The 19,930-nt window shown below is 44.6% G+C and overlaps 1 protein-coding gene across 1 annotated transcript in view; it reads right to left on the bottom strand.

Moving 5' to 3' along the window:
• The window catches only part of LOC306913739 (RAS guanyl-releasing protein 2-like), a 68,041-nt gene that overhangs the window by 8,922 nt on the left and 39,189 nt on the right, over positions 1-19,930 (bottom strand). Inside the window, exons 8-12 of the mRNA XM_079490552.1 lie at positions 19,555-19,839; positions 13,229-13,309; positions 12,071-12,193; positions 10,377-10,492; positions 9,616-9,757 (exon numbers count right to left, since the gene is read on the bottom strand). Coding sequence (XP_079346678.1) covers positions 9,616-9,757; positions 10,377-10,492; positions 12,071-12,193; positions 13,229-13,309; positions 19,555-19,839 — 747 coding nt within the window. The remainder of the gene's footprint in view (positions 1-9,615; positions 9,758-10,376; positions 10,493-12,070; positions 12,194-13,228; positions 13,310-19,554; positions 19,840-19,930) is intronic.

Raw genomic sequence — 19,930 nt, 5'->3', positions numbered from 1 at the left:
AGACGTCTGCCACATCTGAGGATGGACCAAAAAACACTGACCTCTTCACATGCACACTTACTGCTTATGGTAGTCCATCGTATCCGATGATGACTTCTACTTCTTCTACTGGTGAGTTTTGAGGTGACTGTGAAGTCCAATCCGAGCGCCACATTGTTTATTGCAGTGAGGGCATATGAAGTCAGTGTTAGTTGTGGCCTTGGCTGCAGTGATCATCTTCCTCCCCTGGCGTTTCCTTTCCCTTGCCGTACTCCTCTCTTCTTCAAAACGCTGAAGTCCAGCATGGCAGAGCTGCCTCCATAAGGTGCGTTCTGATACAGAGCTTTCCAGCTGGGTGTGCTGTATTCCACAGCTCTTCAGTGATGTTTTGAGCTGGTCCTTGTATCTCCGCTTTTGCCCTCCTGCGGATCGCTGGCCATGATGTAATTGACCATATAGCAGTTGGCGTGGAAGCCTGTTCTCTGGCATCCTGATGGTGTGGCCAACCCATCGCAGTTGGTGCTGAAGAAAAGTTGCCTCCATGCTCTTAGTGCCGGTTCTCTTCAGGATTTCCGTGTGTTGTACACGGTCGCGCCAGGTCAGCCCAAGGATACGCTGGAGACATTTTATGTGGAAGTTCTCCAGCTGGCGGATGTGGCGCCGATACAGGGTCCAGGCTTCACAGCCATAGAGCAGTGTGGAGACACATATGGCTTGATAGACTGCAACCTTGGTGTGAATGCTGAGATCTTTGTTCACAAACACTCTCTTACGCAGTCTACCAAAGGCGGCTGAGGCAGACTTAATCCGGTTTTGGACATCATTGTCCATACTGCAGTTGTCTGAGAGGATACTCCCTAGATATTTAAAATCTGGGACTACTGCTAAGGGCTTGTTGTCTATGTTGAAGGCCGGTGATGGTGGTGGAGTTGGAGGAGGGGAGTTCCACTGGCATAGCACCTCCGTCTTTGCAGTGTTCACAGTGAGACCCAGCCTGCTATAGGCCCTCACAGCAGCTGTTAGTGTTGCTTGGAGAGCCTCTGATGTATGTGCCACAAAGGCACAGTCATCTGCATACTGTAGTTCCACTAAGTTCACAGATTTAACTTTAGTTTTAGCCTGCAGCCTCCTGATATTAAACAGGTTCCCGTCCAGCCTGTAATCCACAGACACACCACTGCTTCCTTCAAGCTCTTTGTGCAGTAGCCAGGTGACACTCATGAGGAAGATGTTGAATAGCACAGGTGCAAGTACACAGCCCTGCCTAACACCTGTGCATACTCTGAAGGGGCTGGACTCCTGTCCTCCTGTTGTCACCTGGGCCATCATCCCCTCGTGAAAGCTTTGCAGGATGTTCACGAACTTCTGCGGGTATCCTACCCTGAGAAGGATGGCCCAGAGCAAGTCTCTGTTGACCGTATCAAAGGCCTTTGATAGGTCCACGAAAGCCATGTGAAGATCTTGATGATGCTCTCTGCACTTCTCTTGTAGCTGGCGAGTTGTAAAAATCATGTCTACAGTGCTGCGATTCTTCCTGAAGCCACATTGAGACTCAGGCAATAGCTGTTCTGTTATGCTCCGTATGAGTCTGGACAGCATCACTTTCGCAAGGACCTTGCCGGCAACAGATAGGAGGGATATTCCCCTACTATTACCACAGGCAGACTTCTCACCCTTCCCTTTGTAAATGGTAACGATATTTGCATCCCGCCACTGTTGGGGGACTGCTCCACGCTTCCATACGTCGGCAATGTAGTGGAAAATTGCTCTGGTACAGAGATAGCCTCCCTGTTTAAGGATCTCTGCAGGGATTCCATCAGGGCCAGGGGTCTTGTTGTCCTTCAGTGACCTTATCGCAGCCCGGACTTCAGAGAAGGTTGGAGGAAGATCTAGTTCTTCAATGGTTGGATGGCTGGGAAGCTCTTCCAGGACTGCCAAATCAGGAGAGGCAGGTTGGTTCAAGAGCGTCTGGAAGTGTTCAGCCCATCTATCCACGACTTGCTTCTGGTCCTTTATGAGGGTTGAGCCATCAGCAGACTTCACGGGTGAGAGAGAAGAGTTCTTGGGGCCATGAATGGTTTTTACGGCATTATAGAAGTTGTGCATGTCGTTTTTCACTGCAAATTCCTCGATTTCTCTGGCCTTGCCAGTCCACCAGTCATTTTTCAGTCTTCTTAAAACAGACTGCACCTCCTGCCGTAATGTTCTCCAGTGCTGCTTTAGCCTGCTTGATGTCGGGTTGTTCAAGACTGCATTATGGGCCTTGTGCATGGATTCCAGTGTGGTTTTGATTTCGTCTGAGTTTTCATCGAACCAATCCTGATGCCTTCTGCGGCGGTAGCCAATAGACTCGGCTGCCGCCTCATACAGCTTTGAGCCAAGACAGGCCCATTTGTCATCCACACTGTCTTCAGGGCTCAGGACTGGGTCAATTTCCTGGAGCTTCCCAGCAATGGAGGATCGAAGGTTATTCCGGGCCTCGGCTGCTTCAAGCCGGGCACAGTCCAACCGCTTCTTGCCGGTTCTTCGGAGGCGAACAGGGGGTCGTACTGTCATTCGCAGCTTGGAGATGATCATGCGGTGGTCAGTCCAGCAGTCAGCACCTCGCATTGCGCGTGTGATGTGCACGTCCTTGATGTCCTTGCGCCTCACGATGACATAATCCAGCAGGTGCCATTGCTTGGATCGTGGGTGCATCCAGGAGGCCTTGAATTTATTTTTCTGTTGAAAGATTGTGTTGGTGATTGTCAAGTCATGCTCTGCACAGAGACTGAGTAGCCTCATGCCATTGGCATTAACTTTCCCAATGCCATGCTTCCCTATCACACCATTCCATATAAGGTGATTTTTCCCCACCCTGGCATTAAAATCACCTAGCAAGAGGATTTTGTCATTGCTAGGGATGCGCTGTAGGGCCTCATCTAGTTCCTGGTAGAAGCGGTCCTTTGCCTCATTCTCGGATGGTAGTGTTGGCGCATAAGCACTGAGAAGAGTTGCATAGCGGTGTTTTGCCAGGGGAATACGGACAGACATAAGTCTTTCACTTATGCCGGTGGGTGTCTCAGTGAGACTGGGTAACAGGCTGTTTTTTATGGCAAGACCGACACCATGTTGATGCGGTCCTCCTGTGGGGTATCCCTTCCAGAAAAAGGTATAACCATTGCCTTCTTCCTTTAAGGATCCCTCGTCCAGAAGTCTGGTCTCACTCAAGGCAGCGATGTCAATGTCATAACGTCTGAGCTCAGAGGCAACAAGCGCAGTTCTTCTCTGCGGCCTGTTAGGGTTGTCAAAAAGGGTTCTTATGTTCCATGTAGCCAGTTTCAGGGGAATTTGTTTATTTTTTGTTTTTCGACCGCAGTAGTGGAATATCCCGGTAGGTGCGGTAACCTACCCAGGAAGTGCAGAGTGGGCAATGTTTAGGCCACCTTTTCTAGGCCTTCCCCCAATTTTGGGGTGAGCAGTGTGGCTCCTAAATAGGGCTGCTCAGTCATACAGGCTCGCTATACAACAAAGTCAACCAAGGCACTAGCAGACCACCATCATAAACAGACCTAGCCTCCATCCATCATCACAGGTTTGACCTTCGCTGACACTGTTAATGGCAACATGTGTACTTCATGTGTACTTCGCACCATGTGTACTTTTCACCATGTGTACTTCTCACCATGTGTACTTCATGTGTACTTAATGTGTACTTCATGTGTACTTCTCATCATGTATACTTCATGTGTACTTCTAGTGTACTTCGCACCATGTGTACTTTTCACCATGTGTACTTCTCACCATGTGTACTTCATGTGTACTTCTAGTGTACTTCGCACCATGTGTACTTTTCACCATGTGTACTTCTCACCATGTGTACTTCATGTGTACTTCTAGTGTACTTCGCACCATGTGTACTTTTCACCATGTGTACTTCTCACCATGTGTACTTCATGTGTACTTCTAGTGTACTTCGCACCATGTGTACTTCATGTGTACTTCATGTGTACTTCATGTGTACTTCGCACCATGTGTACTTTTCACCATGTGTACTTTTCACCATGTGTACTTCTCACCATGTGTACTTCATGTGTACTTCTAGTGTACTTCGCACCATGTGTACTTTTCACCATGTGTACTTCTCACCATGTGTACTTCATGTGTACTTCTAGTGTACTTCGCACCATGTGTACTTCATGTGTACTTCATGTGTACTTCATGTGTACTTCGCACCATGTGTACTTCTCACCATGTGTACTTTTCACCATGTGTACTTTTCACCATGTGTACTTCTCACCATGTGTACTTCATGTGTACTTCTAGTGTACTTCGCACCATGTGTACTTCATGTGTACTTCATGTGTACTTCTCACCATGTGTACTTCATGTGTACTTCTCACCATGTGTACTTCTCACCATGTGTACTTCATGTGTACTTCTCACCATGTGTATTTCGCACCATGCGCTTCGTGTGGGCTCAAGGACCTACACACAGTGCATTCATTTCTCTTTGCTGCATGGCCACTTAACATACTTGAGTTGTAGTACATTTCTATTCCAGGGAACAACACTGCTTCACCCCTGGAGTAGCCTCAGAAACCCAGATGTTTTTATTTCCAGGGAGGAAAAAAAAAGGTCTGGGGCCGAGTCCACTTCAATTCGTCGCTCACTCTCTGCTGATTTCTGATCGTCTGCACCATTGTTAAATTGACGCACACACATACACACACACACTCCTCTCTCTCTGTCGCTCTAATTAATTAGTCTCATGTCATGCAGCTGCGTGTAGTTTTTCCCGGCGGATCCTGCCGGGAGCTGCCTATGCCATAGAAAGCATAGGTGAGTTCCAGTCTACCCCTGCAGTGACTCAAGTAGTGTAGCCTATTGATCAATTTGATCAAAAGATGTTTTCCTTATTGCATGTGTTACTCGCTCCACTACAAATACACAAACAATGCCTCCAGTTGACAGTTGTAAGATCTAAGCAAAAAAATAATTATCCCCTCAAAGGTGGATTGTTGTTATTTCAACAAGCAATCTGGGGGTGAGAAGGCGAACAGAAGGTATGCAAACGGATAATGTAGGGTTATCTCATTGACAATCTTCATACCGCTAAAAAAAAAAGCATGTGTCCTTGCTAACATTGCAATAAAGATATTTTGACCTGAGATCAGATTCTAAAAATGTCTTCTACATCCTGACAGTTTTCTGAAAAAGCTATGTTTCTATGTCAGTGGTTCTTCGATTTTTCAAAAATAGCAGACCTACAAGCTCGCTATGAGCTTGTAGATCTGATATTTTTCAATAGCTAAAGCATAACATAATGCTAACACCAAAAGGGGTTAAACTCGCCCCGAATGGGTTAAATGCTAAATGGTTCAGTTCATAATAGAATTCAGACTCCGCCACCGGTGCAAGACTCTAATGCAAATAAAACATCTGTGCAGCACACTGTATTTCCCATGATGCACTACAACAACAAATACTATTTCAAAACAAAGAATGTTCTTCTGCACTATCTTGTCCTACCAGACAAACTCAAGGTTTGTTTCCCTGCAAGGACACAGTGTGGCATTATTATGGCAACTAAGTACTGCAGACAAACACTTACTGTCCGTACAGCAGGGGTTCTCAATGTTTTTGTCAGGCCAAGGACCCTTTAGCTGAGAGAGTGTGTCAATTCACATTTGTTTGTTTGTTTACACACCTTTCTATGAATATGTTGGATTTGTGTATTAATGTGTGAGATATTACACAATATTTGTGACCATATTTGACTGAGAGTCTGCCATTGTGCAACCTCCAGTTTTTCTCCTCTGGTGAGAGGTAGGTACCCTCACATGTTCTCCCCGTGTCCCCTAGGGTAGGTACTCTCACAAAAAACATGCAGTTAGATAATTAGATAATTGACACTGGGTGAAAAAATGGATTACAAAATTGTGGTATAAAAATTTGAGTTAAAAAAAAAACATTCCCCTCTTACTGTACGTGCCTGAACAAAAATATCACAGCTAGCATTGTTTGTCACCCATGGAACACCAGAGGCTGCACAACATCTGTGACTTTAACTATTCTCTTTAACATTCTCTTTTGGTTGCATTCATTGATGACTTGTGTTGACTAGTGCATAACCAAGGCAGACAGATACCCTCTGAAGTCTCTTCTGCAGTGAGACCAATTTGCAACGTGCCAAGTAGTCCACCGACTGTCTTGGTATATCTTAGACAGTGTATGAGCTCTCCCACACCAACAGACGACAGGACATGATAACTCAATTCCACTCTTCTGTTTTCTTTTCGAATTCCAGCACAATAAACTGCCAAAGGCCCTCCGGACGGAAGCATGCGTGCTGCTGTAGTCTCATACATATACGCAGTACTAAAACCAACGCGGTCAATAACTCCACTACAGCTTTGAACTACCCCCGGTGAGCATAATGTAGAGTTTAATCTCTGAATCATTAATAAGACGATAAGACTGCAGGAGCGGGCTGTCGTTAGAATGGAATATGATTATAAATATAGACCTGAGTCACTGGGGGGGGGGGGTGGGGGTCACTGAACTCCATAATGGTTGTGGGCGGCCAGGCATAGGCTTGTTTCTTTTTCTTTTCATTTTTAGTGTTGACCGTTGAGCCAGAGAAGAGAGCTGATAAATGGGTTCGCAGAAAAATATTGTTTTTGACCCGCTGGCCAAGAGGAAACCACAAAGCATGTATAGGGGGCGGTAGAGGAAATGGCTGGTATATCAGCCTTAACCACCACACACAGACAGACACACGACGAGCGGAGTCGTACAAAGCGACACGGGTGTTTATCTTTCTCTGTTGCCAATTTTAAATAGCCACGTAAGGGCTGTGGAAATGACAGAGCATTATTCCTCTTGTGCTGCGTTCACACTATAGAGCCCCCCCCCCCCCCCCTCGAGAGACCCGGAAAAGAAATCCCCGTTCATTTTCCTCATAGACTTTTCAGAAAGTATTTATTTAAAGACGTTTACATCGCGGACAAAGCCAACTCTTGTCGTGACAAATCATGACAATAAACACAATGTTTTGGGCCAAACAAAGAATTAGAAAGTAGAAAAAAAACGGCACACTTTTTTTGTTGTTTTTCATCTTTGTAATTATTTGTTTGGTCCAAAATATTGTGTTTGTTGTCATGATTTGTCACGACTCGAGTTGGCTTCGTACGACGCTTAAAAGGTCTTTAAATAAATACTTTTTGAAATGTCTATGGGAAAAACACATTGGGATTCATTTCCTGGGCCTGGCGTCGTCATAATAGCGGGCGGGACTGCGACGCTCTATAGGATCGGTGTGAAGATTACATGATGCATACCGTTGTCTGTATCTATGCTTGTGTGCACGTGACCGTGCATGGCGTGCACCATGACGCATGTACCTGGTGCATAACAACCTGCACAACTGCATGACTACAACAATCTATACAAGTGTGTATTTGTGGCATTTTGTTGTAGGTTTCTTCTCAGCCCTACAGTTTCACCCCCTCAGCTCCTCATTAACGGCTGAGTCACTGTCAGCTCCTTCCCTGGGATAATAGTACAGGCAATGAGGGACCTTGGGGATAGTTAAGGGCCAAAGGACAGTCACACAGCTTGACAGATATAACGCCACCACACACAGGAGGGTTACTGTGTGGCAGACGGTGCTATTGATCTTCTCTGCTGCATTATGAACCCTCCAGGTCACTTGGGACAGGTGTGCTTTCTGAACACGGGAAAAGCAGCGTTCAGCTTTCATGTACCACCATCTAGAATAAACTCCCACGCAATTGCAGGTCTGCAGCAACAACGATCTCGATTGTAGCTGTTGCAGACTCTCTTTTTATTGAGCGGTTTTCATTATTTTATTTTGCTGCACTGCATAGCTTATTTTTATATTCTAACTTATTCTTGTTTTTTTTTTTTATTGTGTTCAAAAGCCCAGCACGTTTCCATTGCACTTTTGTCTTCGCCAGTTTCAACCAAAACTATTCATAATCTTCACGGTGTGTCACCGTCGACTTAAGGCCTATTCATAGTTCGGTGGCGAGGTGACCACCGGAGCTGAAATAACGTTGAGCGGTGGTGAGTAAAAACAGAGAGAAGGGCTGGAGCGGTGGCGGTGGTTTGCTCTTCACCGCGGCTCGTGACGTCATGGTGTAGTTCGGTGGTCACCCCACCACCGAAAATCCAGACTATGTATGAGCCTTTAGTATAAAACAGGGCTTAACAGGGTTTGTAACGCTCTTACTGTTGAATGTGAAGCACTTTGAATTGCCTTGTTGTTCAAAATGCACTGTAGAAATAAACTTGCCTTGTCAGAGAGCCTATGAATGACCTCCCTCCCTACTGTGCATTACCCAGAAGGCACCTGCCGAATGACAAGGCTGTCTCAGGTGAGGTCTGAGTCAGTAACACTTCAGGCTGACTCAGAGCTCACAGACCACACAATGCTGAAGGACACTGCTACAAGAGAAATACCTTTGCACACAGACACCTTCCAGCACCTTAAGAGCTAGAACCAATGACACAAACTCTTCATGAGTCATGAATATCTCAGGAACAAAAACTAAATAATGTTAGCGGTATACATGTGTCTGTACACAAGCTGTAACACTAAAGAAACATTGAAAAGAGAGCTCAATGGAGCTAAAAATAGAGAAAACGTTGAACCTTAATTGAACCGAGAGCTGATGTTTGTTGTTTTGCTGCTTGGCTCTGCTCAGACAAAATAAAGATTGTGCCTGTCAGACAACAATTGACGCCTCCGTACATTCCTAGATGAGGCATGGAAACCCAACTCGCTTGAATCATTCAAAACAAAACCAGCAACAATGATCAAGACAAGACAATGCATGCATCACTATTCCCCTCACTTCACGCGGGTGTGATTTTTCTACACGTACACGTACAGTGATTACAGACAGTGAGGAATTTAGCATAGAAATTAACCCATTTAGACCTGATTATGATTCTACAAAATGTCTTCTAAATCATGACAGTTTTCTGAAAAACCTATGTTTCTATGTCAGTTGTGCTCAAACTATATCATGTCAAGGACACCCAAAATTATATGTATTCGGCCACCGACCCCCATCTCAAAATATGTTGTTCCAGACATATTCCAAAATAGCAGACCTACAAGCTCTGAGCTATGAGCTTGTAGATCTGCTATTTTTCAATAGCTAAAGCATAACATGTGACCAGATTTGACTGAGAGACTGCCATCGCGGAAATTCCAGCTTTTCACCAGAGGAGAAAAACTTTTTTTTTTTCTTTTCCTCAAAATGAGTTAATAGCACAGGCAGACTCTTCACATACTAGAGCATGTCTGAAATAAGTGTCAGAGCTGAAATCGACATGTAAATATGAAATAAATGCTTAAACATGTAGCTATACTAGGTGTAATGTTAGAGACCACAGAAGTGAACCTTTCAAGCCTGTTTTCTCAACTTGTTGTTTTCTGCAAGACATTACTCTATAAGCCGTATCTTCAACACTGGTGGGTCAAACTGAACAACCAATATATCTATTTGAAGCTATGATTCCCTGCTTTCATATGATGTGAAAAAACAAAAATTCAAAAAAATCCAATGGCAGTCCCTCAGTCAAATTTAGTCACACATAATGCTTAAAACATTGTGCACTCACAAAGCCGGCGCAGTGTTCGCAGAAGGTGGGCTTGACGTAGGTGTTCTCGGTGAAGGTGTGAATGAAGCCCATCTTACAGTTGAGCAGCGAGCTGGCTTTCATGAAGTAGTCGATCATCTCCTCGCGGCTGATCTTGCCGTCCCTGTGAGAGCAAAAAGGAAGGAAAGAGTGTCAGGATTGATTGATGCTTGACAGGCGTCTGTCACAGCTGTCACGGCTTCCATTGATTTCTGGAATAACAACTGAATCACTGAATGACTATTTTCATGTATTTGATGTATGTTTTTGTTCTTGCTTACTGTAAATCGCTCTGGATTAAGAGCGTCTGCCACAGTAAATGCCTGTAATCACGCTAATCCGCAGGCTTGATATAACTTTGAGAGTGTACAAATGGAACGCTTCCATTTGTACACTCTTAAGCCCTAACCACACCAAAGGGTCACCATGCAACTCCTTGGGTCCAAACGGTTGCAAGGAGTTAACGCTAAAATCCAATGGCCCAAATGTGGTTTGGGCCATTGGATTCCATGCGTTGAATCACTAGGTCAACGTGGGTCAATGTGGGTCAACGTGACATATCACACCGCAAGGAACAACGCAAAAACCATCTCGACCCTTTGGTGTGGTTAGGGCTTTAGAGTTACAGACCCATGAGGGTCCATTTGGTTCCTAACTATCTATCATTTAGCTGGAGAACACTCCATCGGAATTCTACTCAGGACCACTTTGAGAACCACTGCGCTAGATGTCTGGTCTCTTACTGGTTCTTGTCCAGTTCTCCAAACTTGCTGAGGTAAGGGAAGTTGTTCCTGATGGCTTCAAACTCATCCCTGGAGATGTGTCCATCGCCGTCCGCGTCAAAGTTCTTGAAGACCGACTGGAATGACCAAAACATTTAACGGTTTCATGACATTCATTTTCATTTATTTTTACTTTTCGTTTTCCTTTCAGGTTATATGACCTCAATTACACGGTCCACACAACCTGAACTTTGAACATTCTGTGGATTTTCTGTTGCCTGGGGTTTCCTGTGTGTTCTGAAGCCTTTTGAGTTCCAATGAAAACGGGCAAAACCCCTCAACAGTGACATCTGCTGGCAAATTGTTATGTCTTTGTGGACTGTTACATCACAGTCCACAGGCAAATCAGAGCACTTGTTTGAGCTAGAAAAGCCCAGACCACAGAACATCTAGTGAATGTTAAAAGTTCAGTTTTTTGGGGCGCAATTGAGCTTTTTCTGTCACCAAACCTTTAACCATTTCAACCTGGTGTCCCTATGAGGGCCATGTCATTATAGGCAAATAACAATTTCCTGAAATAAACACAATTATTTTCTTGTGAAAACATCAGATCTACGAGCTCACAATGCATCGCCCGACTCATTGTGAGCTAGTTTGTAGATCGGCTATTTTCATTAGCGTATCACAAAGTATATAATAGGGCTAAAGTGGTTATGTATCACCGATCAGCCAATGTAAATCAATGATATGACGATCGGATCAATTTAAATTATTTAGTATTCACTTGATTTGAACTCTGTCTTCAATACAGTATTATCTGAATCCCTATTGCAAAATGTACTATACAATCATCATAATGTTTCACGACTGACGTTTGTTTGTTTTTCTTCTTTATTCATATCCATAATTCAGTGTTTTCTGCAGTGTATTATGTGTAATTACTGTATTTATAATAAAAGTGCTGTTTATTTGCTTCCACTGTGGAAGAGATGTGACTATATGAACAGCATGTAACCGTTGAAAAAGGACTCGTATTTAAATAGAGGGAGAGAAAAAAATCAAATTACTATAATCCCATTATACCGGTATATATATATAATCCAATACTTTCCAGTTCTGGTAACTATGGCAACAGATCACTCTGTGCCAAGCCAATTTAGCTGAAGATCTAACTGCGTGCTACAACAGTTAACATGTCAACCTGTAGGAGAATAGGCTGTAATTAGCACCGAGGTGTGTGTGTGTGTGTGTGTGTGTGTGTGTGTGTGTGTGTGTGCGTGCGTGCACTGCGTGCATGTGTACGCGTGTTGCGTCCATTGCGTGCGTGCATTTCATGCGTGCGTTGCGTGCGTGCGTGCGTGCGTGCGTGCGTGCGTGCGTGCGTGCGTGCATGCATGCGTGCGTGCGTTGCGTCTGTGCGTGTGCCTGACACTCACCTCCACCAGCGTGTGTGTGTGTGTGTTTGTGTGTGTGTGTGTGTGTGTGCGTGCACTGCGTGCATGTGTGCGCGCGTTGCATCCATTGCGTGCGTGCATTTTATGCGTGCGTTGCGTGCGTGCATGAGTGCATTGCGTGCATTGCGTGCGTGCGTGCGTGCGTGCGTGCATGCGTGCATGCGTGCGTGCGTGCGTGCGTGCGTGCGTGCGTGCGTGCGTGCGTGCGTGTGTACGTGCGTGCGTGCGTGCGTTGCGTCTGTGCGTGTGTCTGACACTCACCTCCACCATCTTCTCGATGTGTTTCTTGATGATGGTCGGGTCGGCGTTGGGTTTGACCGACACGGCCCACTCATCGATCATGCTGGGCTTAGGGTCAGGGGCGGCGACGGTGGGGCTGGAGTTCTGTTTCAGGCCCACCCATCACCCACCCACCCCAAAGAAAACTTTTATACTCATCACTGTGTTTTATGAAAAATTGGACTGGCTTTCGTTCGCCATTCGTAGTGTTTTGTGTTTTATTTAGGCCCTGTGTGGCAAGCTCCGGTTGTAATTATCCTTGCTTTTTATTCCCAGAACCACGGGATATCTAACGCGCTCACAGACCTCCCTTACACATAAAACTCCACAAATGAGAGACTGCTTTCATCTTTTACGCTACAGACAAATGGAAGAAAATCAAGGACTCTCTGAAACTGGACAAACTGGTCTCTAGAGTCATTTAAGGCACTACTTGAGGATGCAACACATGTACTTGTTTTTTGTAGCCCCAGTGTATTAGCATTATATGTTATTTTTAATATTCTATATTTCACCTTTCACCAAAATTGTGTTATTTGTTGTTTTGTATGTGTGATCATGTTGTACTCAAGGCCATCCTTGCAAAAGAGAGTATGCTCTCAATGATCTTCCCTGATTAAAAAAAAGGACAATAAAATAAAATAAAAATACATGGGCAACTGGCGGTCCGGGGGCCACATGCGGCCGCTCACCTTCACTAAATGCGGTCAGTCATGTGGTTATATTGATATAGTATTTATTTCAGCTGTTACAATTCCAAACATGCAAACATTGACCCACTTTAATTACTTCAGTCCATATTAGTAGCTGAATGACTTGTATTAGAATTACTTTTTTATGTCCATTGTATTTCTATTTAGTTCATAAAGTTAACACAATTATAATTAAAGGATTTCTATTCAAATAATAGCAAAAATAGCTGATCTACTCAAGCTCAAAACGTGTCGCAAAACGTGTACTATACTGTATATGTCCCTCTGGAGTGAGTGTGGAACAACAGTGGCCCTCTCCATCGTCAACCCCTGGGTTACGTCATCGACTATGCGTCTGTCTGTCTGTGCACAGTTAAAGGTCTCGGGGAAGAAGATGACGATAATGATCTCCTGTATAAATGGACTAGTGTAAAAAATCAATGCTCACCGCGGGCTTGGCGCTGCGGGGCTCTCGCTGTAAAGACATCTGGTAGATCTCCTCTTCTGTGTGATACTGGTCGAGGGACACCTGCACAGCACGGCGGGACAAACGGAACAGCCTTTCAAGATCGCCAAAAAGCTTTGACTTGCCTTGTTTCGAGTCATGAGTGAAAATTAATGTCCTTTTTTTACACGTGGCAAGATGTGCTTTCACTTGAGCACTGATGTGTTTTTTTTTTTTTTTTTTAAGGGATGCTCCGATCAGGTTTTTCGAGACAAGATCACCGATCTTGTGCATAAGGGATATACATATATAATACATATTATAATATGTATTATTATGTCAAGACTGTTCCTGTGTGTGTGTGTGGGGAGGAAGGGGAGAATGTTTAGGCCTGTAACAAAGATGCAAAATTATATTATACTATATATCTGATTGACTTGTATGCCACTTAAATGGTATAATACGGTTTCTCCAGATAGGGTGAATTGCCGATCACAGATCGAGTCATTTGGATTAACCGATTGGTGGCCGATTGAACTATATGCCAATTCCCAATTTTCCCCAAACACATTTAAGTCACTGTCACCGCTAACCATGTCTCCTCTGATACATATAGAGTCAGTCGCCAGTCGATTCTTTTCACCTGACAGTGAGGGTTTTCACCAGTGGAATATGTAACCAGTGGTGCCATTATTTTGCGAAAGAAATAAATCAACCAGAAAATAAGCCCAAAAGAAGTGACTATTAAACCCACATTTTAAAGGACAACTTTAGTTTTTTTCAACCAAGGTTATAGACCTCGGTAAACTACATCTGGCCACAGAAGATCAAAGGATCTACTGAATATGAAGGTAGCCTACTGGGGGGAAGCCACACTGTGTGTCATAGGCTCAATGTCAGTTTGACACATTCAGTAGATCCTGTGATCTTTTGTGGACAGATGTAATTTCTTGGGGTCTAGTAGGACTATAGTAAATAATACAAAAATAAATTGCTATCAAATTTTGTAAAACAATACATATTTAGCCCCATGCTCGAATGCCCCCGCCCCCTGTCAAAAACAGCTAAATTCCCTAAAACGAAAGGAAGCAGCAAATGAAAAATAATTAACACTCATCTTTTACTTTCTCTAATAACAACCTAAAACATGAACCTTGGTTGAAAAAAACTAAAGTTGTCCTTTAAACTATTTCAGATGGGGGTCTGTCTGTGGAAAATACATATTCATTTGGGGTTCCTTGACATGAAAAACCACTGGTTTAAACAACATTAGGAATGAAGCCCAAATAAGACATTCAGCCGGCGGGAACCCCTTTTGGTGTTTTAAGCATTATGTTATACTTTAACTATTGAAAAATAGCAGATCTACAAGCTCATAGATCTGCTATTTTTGTAAAAACCTTGAAAATGTGGCGCAAATCTTTGAATATATTCTTTCAGAGCGAACGTTTTTTAACTCAAATCTTTGCTTCTGGGCGGTCCCTGGAACTACATATTTTCAGATGGGGATCCGTGGCCAAATACAGATAATTCTGGGGGTCCTTGACATGAAAAAGGTTGAGAAAACTGTTAGTCTATATGGGTTTAAAACAAGCACATGTTTGGGAAAACTTTCAGCGGATCAGTGTAGGAGTATAAACAGAGTGACAGCCAAGACCAAAATAGCAAGACATGCCATCTCCGCTTTACTTCCCGTATCTGCGTGTACAGTAGGTGGACGCCTTTTTCAGGACACCGGAAGCAGGTTGGAGTCTATTCATTACAATAGAAGAGTGAACGTGAACACAGCTTATCTGAACCATTCTTTAGCCTCACGGTCACTGATGTACCAGACAGTAGCCTTGTGGTTAGAGTGTCCGCCCTGAAACTGGGAGGTCGGGGGTTCGATCCCCGGCCGGGTCATACCAAAGACTGTAACAATGGGACCCAATGCCTCCCTGCTTGGCACTCAGCATAAATGGGTTGGATTGGGGTGGTCAGATCAAATAATCAAATGATTCCCGAGCACGGCATGGCAGTGGCTCACCGCTCCAAGAGATGGGGCAAATATGGAGAACAAATTTCACTGCGGTGTGACAAATCGTACGACTTTGACTTTGACTTGAGAAATATTGGACCACATCACCCCAAGATTTTCATACTAAAATGGATTTTTTTTCAGAGAGACAAATCAGGAGAAAATCAACTTTGTTAGACCTTTCTCTGTCCTGACAACACACTCTCGTTATCGACCTTTCTTTGTACCCGGATCGCGTACCAGTAAACATACTGTATGACGTTTGCGAGATCTGCCGTCAGACTTAAGGTCCTTTCAAACGGGCAGCGATTAAACGCGAGCTAGTAATTCATTTTCAATGAGACCTGTGTTTTTTTTCTCTGTACGTGCGGATTAGTCGAGGGGGCGACAATACAAGCGTATTGTCGCGCAACGTGCTCGTTTCGTGCACGCGCCCATGACTGACTAGACTTGGATTCTGTTTAGCATTGTTTTTACGCTTGCGTTGTCACGCCCCTCTTGAGCAGACCTGTCATTGATCCAGGTGACAACGTCTGCGTTAATCGATGCACGTCTGAAAGTATACCTTAAGGATACCATTTGTAGGATTTGTGTACCATTTCACCTCTAGTGGCTCTAATTGGGATGCTTTGTCTTTATAAATTCCAGGGCCGCCAGTCACATAAGGTAATGGACTTCTCACAGAAAGGTTTACAGGTTCATCATTAGAATCGCCAAGACGGATAACTGAGTTTAATCGATTTCATACGGCTGGTTTCTGTAAAGGGGATGGTACCATTGCAACATATGTTCGAGCGGCCCCAGCTGTCCCCCATAATCACCCACTGTCATTTGTTGTTGGCTACATTCTTCCACACAGAGCTGTTCTATACACTGACTCTATTGTGTTCCTGCATATGGGCTATATTGAGTTTAAGTGGTTGACACCAGAGAGGAAATTGGATTTTTGATTGTTTTCACCTCTGAATCGCAGGATCGAGGTTAGACTAGAATATTGAGGATGCAATAATAGGTCCTCTTTATAACGAGCATTGAGTATGACTCAGCCATCAGTTTGCTTATTTTAGCTATACCTTACCACGCTTTACCACAAATATATTCTAAGAATACTGTTGACTGTTCAACTCTCTTTGCCTCGCAGCAAAGCAGAGCACGCCTCAACGGAAATAAGTGTCTGCATGATGGGACAATTGGGTATTGACCCTGTCCAGCTCCGTGGGTCTCCCCTCGGCTCTGAAAAGTTATTTTCACCTGCAGTGAAATGTATAAAGTCATTGATCTCGGGACAGTTGAGGGGAATCTGTTCAGGAACCCATTTAGACCCGAGACCAGATTCTACAAAATGTCTTCTAAATCTATGTCAAGGACCCCCACAATTATATGTAATTGGCCACCGACCCCCATCTGAAAATATGTTGTTCCAGGGACCCCCCCTAACCTGACTCCGCCAGATGGGGCAGCAGAGAGTACACTGGGTTTCCCCCTCCTGCTGGGGGGAACCCAGTGTACTCTCTGCTGCCCCATCTGGCGGAGTCAGGTTAGACCCCCCCCCCCCCCCCCCCAGAAGCAAATATATGAGTTGAAAACGTTCACTGTGAAAGAATAAATGTTCAAAGATTAGCGCCACATTTGTTTTGCTCTACGAGCTTGTAGATCTGCTAAATTCAGAAGTGTTATCTGCATCTGACAAAAAGGATAGATCACACACAGAGACACAGCAGTTTATAGTAGACTGCAAAAAAGCTTCTTTCCCTGAACAATCAGATACATGAATAAACTGAAGAACCAGAGCGAAACCGGGCAAAGGAAAACCCTAGCACCCAAAGCCCCCCCCCCCCCCCCCCCCCCCCCCGCCCCCTAGCCTCTTCTCGCACTATCATGCTCAAAACTTTCTAAACTATTTGTGTTGTGTATATGGAACATAATAATAAACCAGCTCAGTGGCCTTGTGGTTAGAGTGTCCGCCCTGAGACTGGGAGGTCGGGGTTCAATCCCCGGCCGGGTCATACCAAAGACTGTAAAAATGGGACCCAGTGCCTCCCTGCTTGACACTCAGCATCAAGGGTTGGATTGGGGGTAAATCCCTGCGACATACTAGTGTCATGTCCAGGGGGTGTACTTGTACATCAAGCTGCCTCATGCTACAGAAACAGGAGATAGGCTCCTGCCCTATGGGCCTCATGGCTCGGCAAGGCTACTTACTTATATGGAACATAACCCACTGTGAAGCTAGTAGCTGTTCAAAAAAGATTTACCTAACTTTTCTATAGGGAAAACACACACATGTACATATGCTACGAATTTTTACTCTTTGATTGCTCTTTCTTGCACTCTTTATTCTATCCCTTTGTTTGCTGTGCTTGATGTGTATTGTTTTTTTGCTGTTTTTGAATGTTACGCTATCTATGCTGCTGCATTGTCTGAAGGAAGCCAAACAAAGATCAGTTTTACTCTGTATGTATACCTGTACACCAGTGGCGTATCCAGGGAATTACGTTTTGGCCAGGCAAGATATGTTAATTGTCGTCTCCCCGCGCACAATCGTAGCACTAAAGGTTTTCAAAGAGATATACCTGCCAGACGAGTGGGATACAAAGGCTGAAAGGCTTGCATTTACATTCCAATGGGTGATTGAGGGTCGCGCTCTACCGCAACGGCCAATCAGCTGTCCATTTTAATAGTTCTCAGGTCTTGTTTTTGTCCTCTTTTTTTCTCATTGTATGGATTTTGGCCAGGCCAGAAATGGATTTGGACAGGCGGACGCCTGCCCTCGCCTTATTGTAGATACGCCTCTGCTGTACACAAGATGTAACAATAAAGTACAACCTTGAGACCTTAGAAGCTAGGAGACTGAATGCGCTATACATTCAGTAATGGTAATGGCCGCACCGACCTCAACAGCAGTGGCACTAACTAACTGTCTGAGAGGAAGAGAGTCTGCACTCAAGATCAATCTCACTCTGTATTCCCAGACAAATCTCCCTCAAAGGTGCAGAATCAGACGTTGAAATCTACACGACAGAGTCATTCGCTGCTAGGTCTAGCCACCCAGACAAGCAGTTAAAGATGATGGCTCATTCCCCACATCAGAGGATGCATGCATGGGGTCAGTAATACAGAGATGGACATAAAACACAGAATGTGCACAAAGGCCACTTCTGAGGCGTGGGCAAAACTGTAGTAGACAAGGGCATAATGAGGATGATGAATGACCTTTGGAAAGGCACCTTGTCACGTACCCCACGCCCACTCACGATTCGATTCGCAATGGCAGGCGTAAGGCTCAGGAGGTTGGGTAAAAGAATAAAAATACCTTTACTTACAGTACCAAAGGCATTTTATCCTCACAATATCCTCACACACTGCCACTGACCTGGGTACATTTGATCAGCTCCCTGTTTTGTCAAATGTATTTCCTTTTTTTTAATAAATGTGATCAACTGTTGCATCATGCTTTTTTTAATTATTATTACAATTGGTTTAATACTAAATTCTGATTGGTCCATTCTGAAGTGTCATATTTCTGAATAGCAGACCACTGTTCTCAATAACAGGCCATTATTCTGCCGCTGTTCACGTTTCCATGGAAGCTAATCAACATGGAGTGAAATGATTGATTTTGCTTTGCTTATGTAGAGCCTCATAACTGAGAAGATCGGTAAGGGCGCAATAGTACAGGAACTCTATGGAAAATACAGGATCAACCTCAATCTAATTGCAAAAAACCCAAACTCAGCTGATTTTATATCTTCAATATATCCTGAATAAAGTTCAGGATAGTTGCCTGGAATTGTCTGAGGGGAAAGTGTTGAAAATGGCCTGTACAGTATGGCCACCATAGACATCCAATACAAGGCAAATATTTTCTAAATGTCCTTTAAGTAGCATGTGACATGTCAAACTAGGGTGTTTTCATGATGCTGAATCCATTCCAAGCATTAGTTTTGCATAAAAACACTACTTGGGCTAATAACGGCCACAGCCGTCATCACAAATGTGATGAGGTCAGCACATTTGGCCACTTTCCCCTCAGACAATTCCAGCCTCGTCCAGGCGTCTCTTCCAGATTTTTAAACAGCTGGTGGATGGAAATGATGCTTGCGCGCGGCTGCAACTCGACGCGTCGACGGAAGCGATTTGCCGACGCTGCAAGTTGAAGTCGCGTGCTGGCATAATTTCCATCCACCAGCTGTTAAAATCAGAGAGACGCCTGGACTAGGCGCTTTTTTATGTGTGCATATAGCCCATTGAGATACATAAGAGATAGAAATGGAGAGAGAGACAGTGATATAATACAGTTACTGTAACTAACCGTCAGCAGATTGAGCAGGTCCGTGTTGGCGTCGACGCTGCTGGGCGGCGTGGTCTGGATCAGCGCCAGCTCCAGCAGGATGGAGTACAGCTGCTGCATCTTGGCCAGGTTGACCCGCGTCTTCTCCCGGTCCGTCCAGTCGGGCAGCGCCACGTGCACGGCGATCAGGTCCTTCAGGTGCACGCCCAGGATGGGGAAGCGGAAGCCTGCGCACTCCGAGAAGCGTCGGCGGTACTGGCTGTAGTTCCCGCACGACGTCACCAACTCAATGAGGCCGTTGAACACCTGATGGATGGACAAGGAAGGAGGGGGTGAAATGGGATTTGGAGCAGGCAGGGCGTTTCCCAAACAGTGGGTCACGGACCGGAAGCAACAT

This window comes from Electrona antarctica, assembly GCF_951216825.1.
Source record: "Electrona antarctica genome assembly, chromosome: 21".
In the NCBI taxonomy this organism is placed as follows: Eukaryota; Metazoa; Chordata; class Actinopteri; order Myctophiformes; family Myctophidae; genus Electrona; species Electrona antarctica.
The sequence above is the reverse complement of the archived record's forward strand: the minus strand, read 5'-3'. Positions and strand labels throughout refer to the sequence as shown.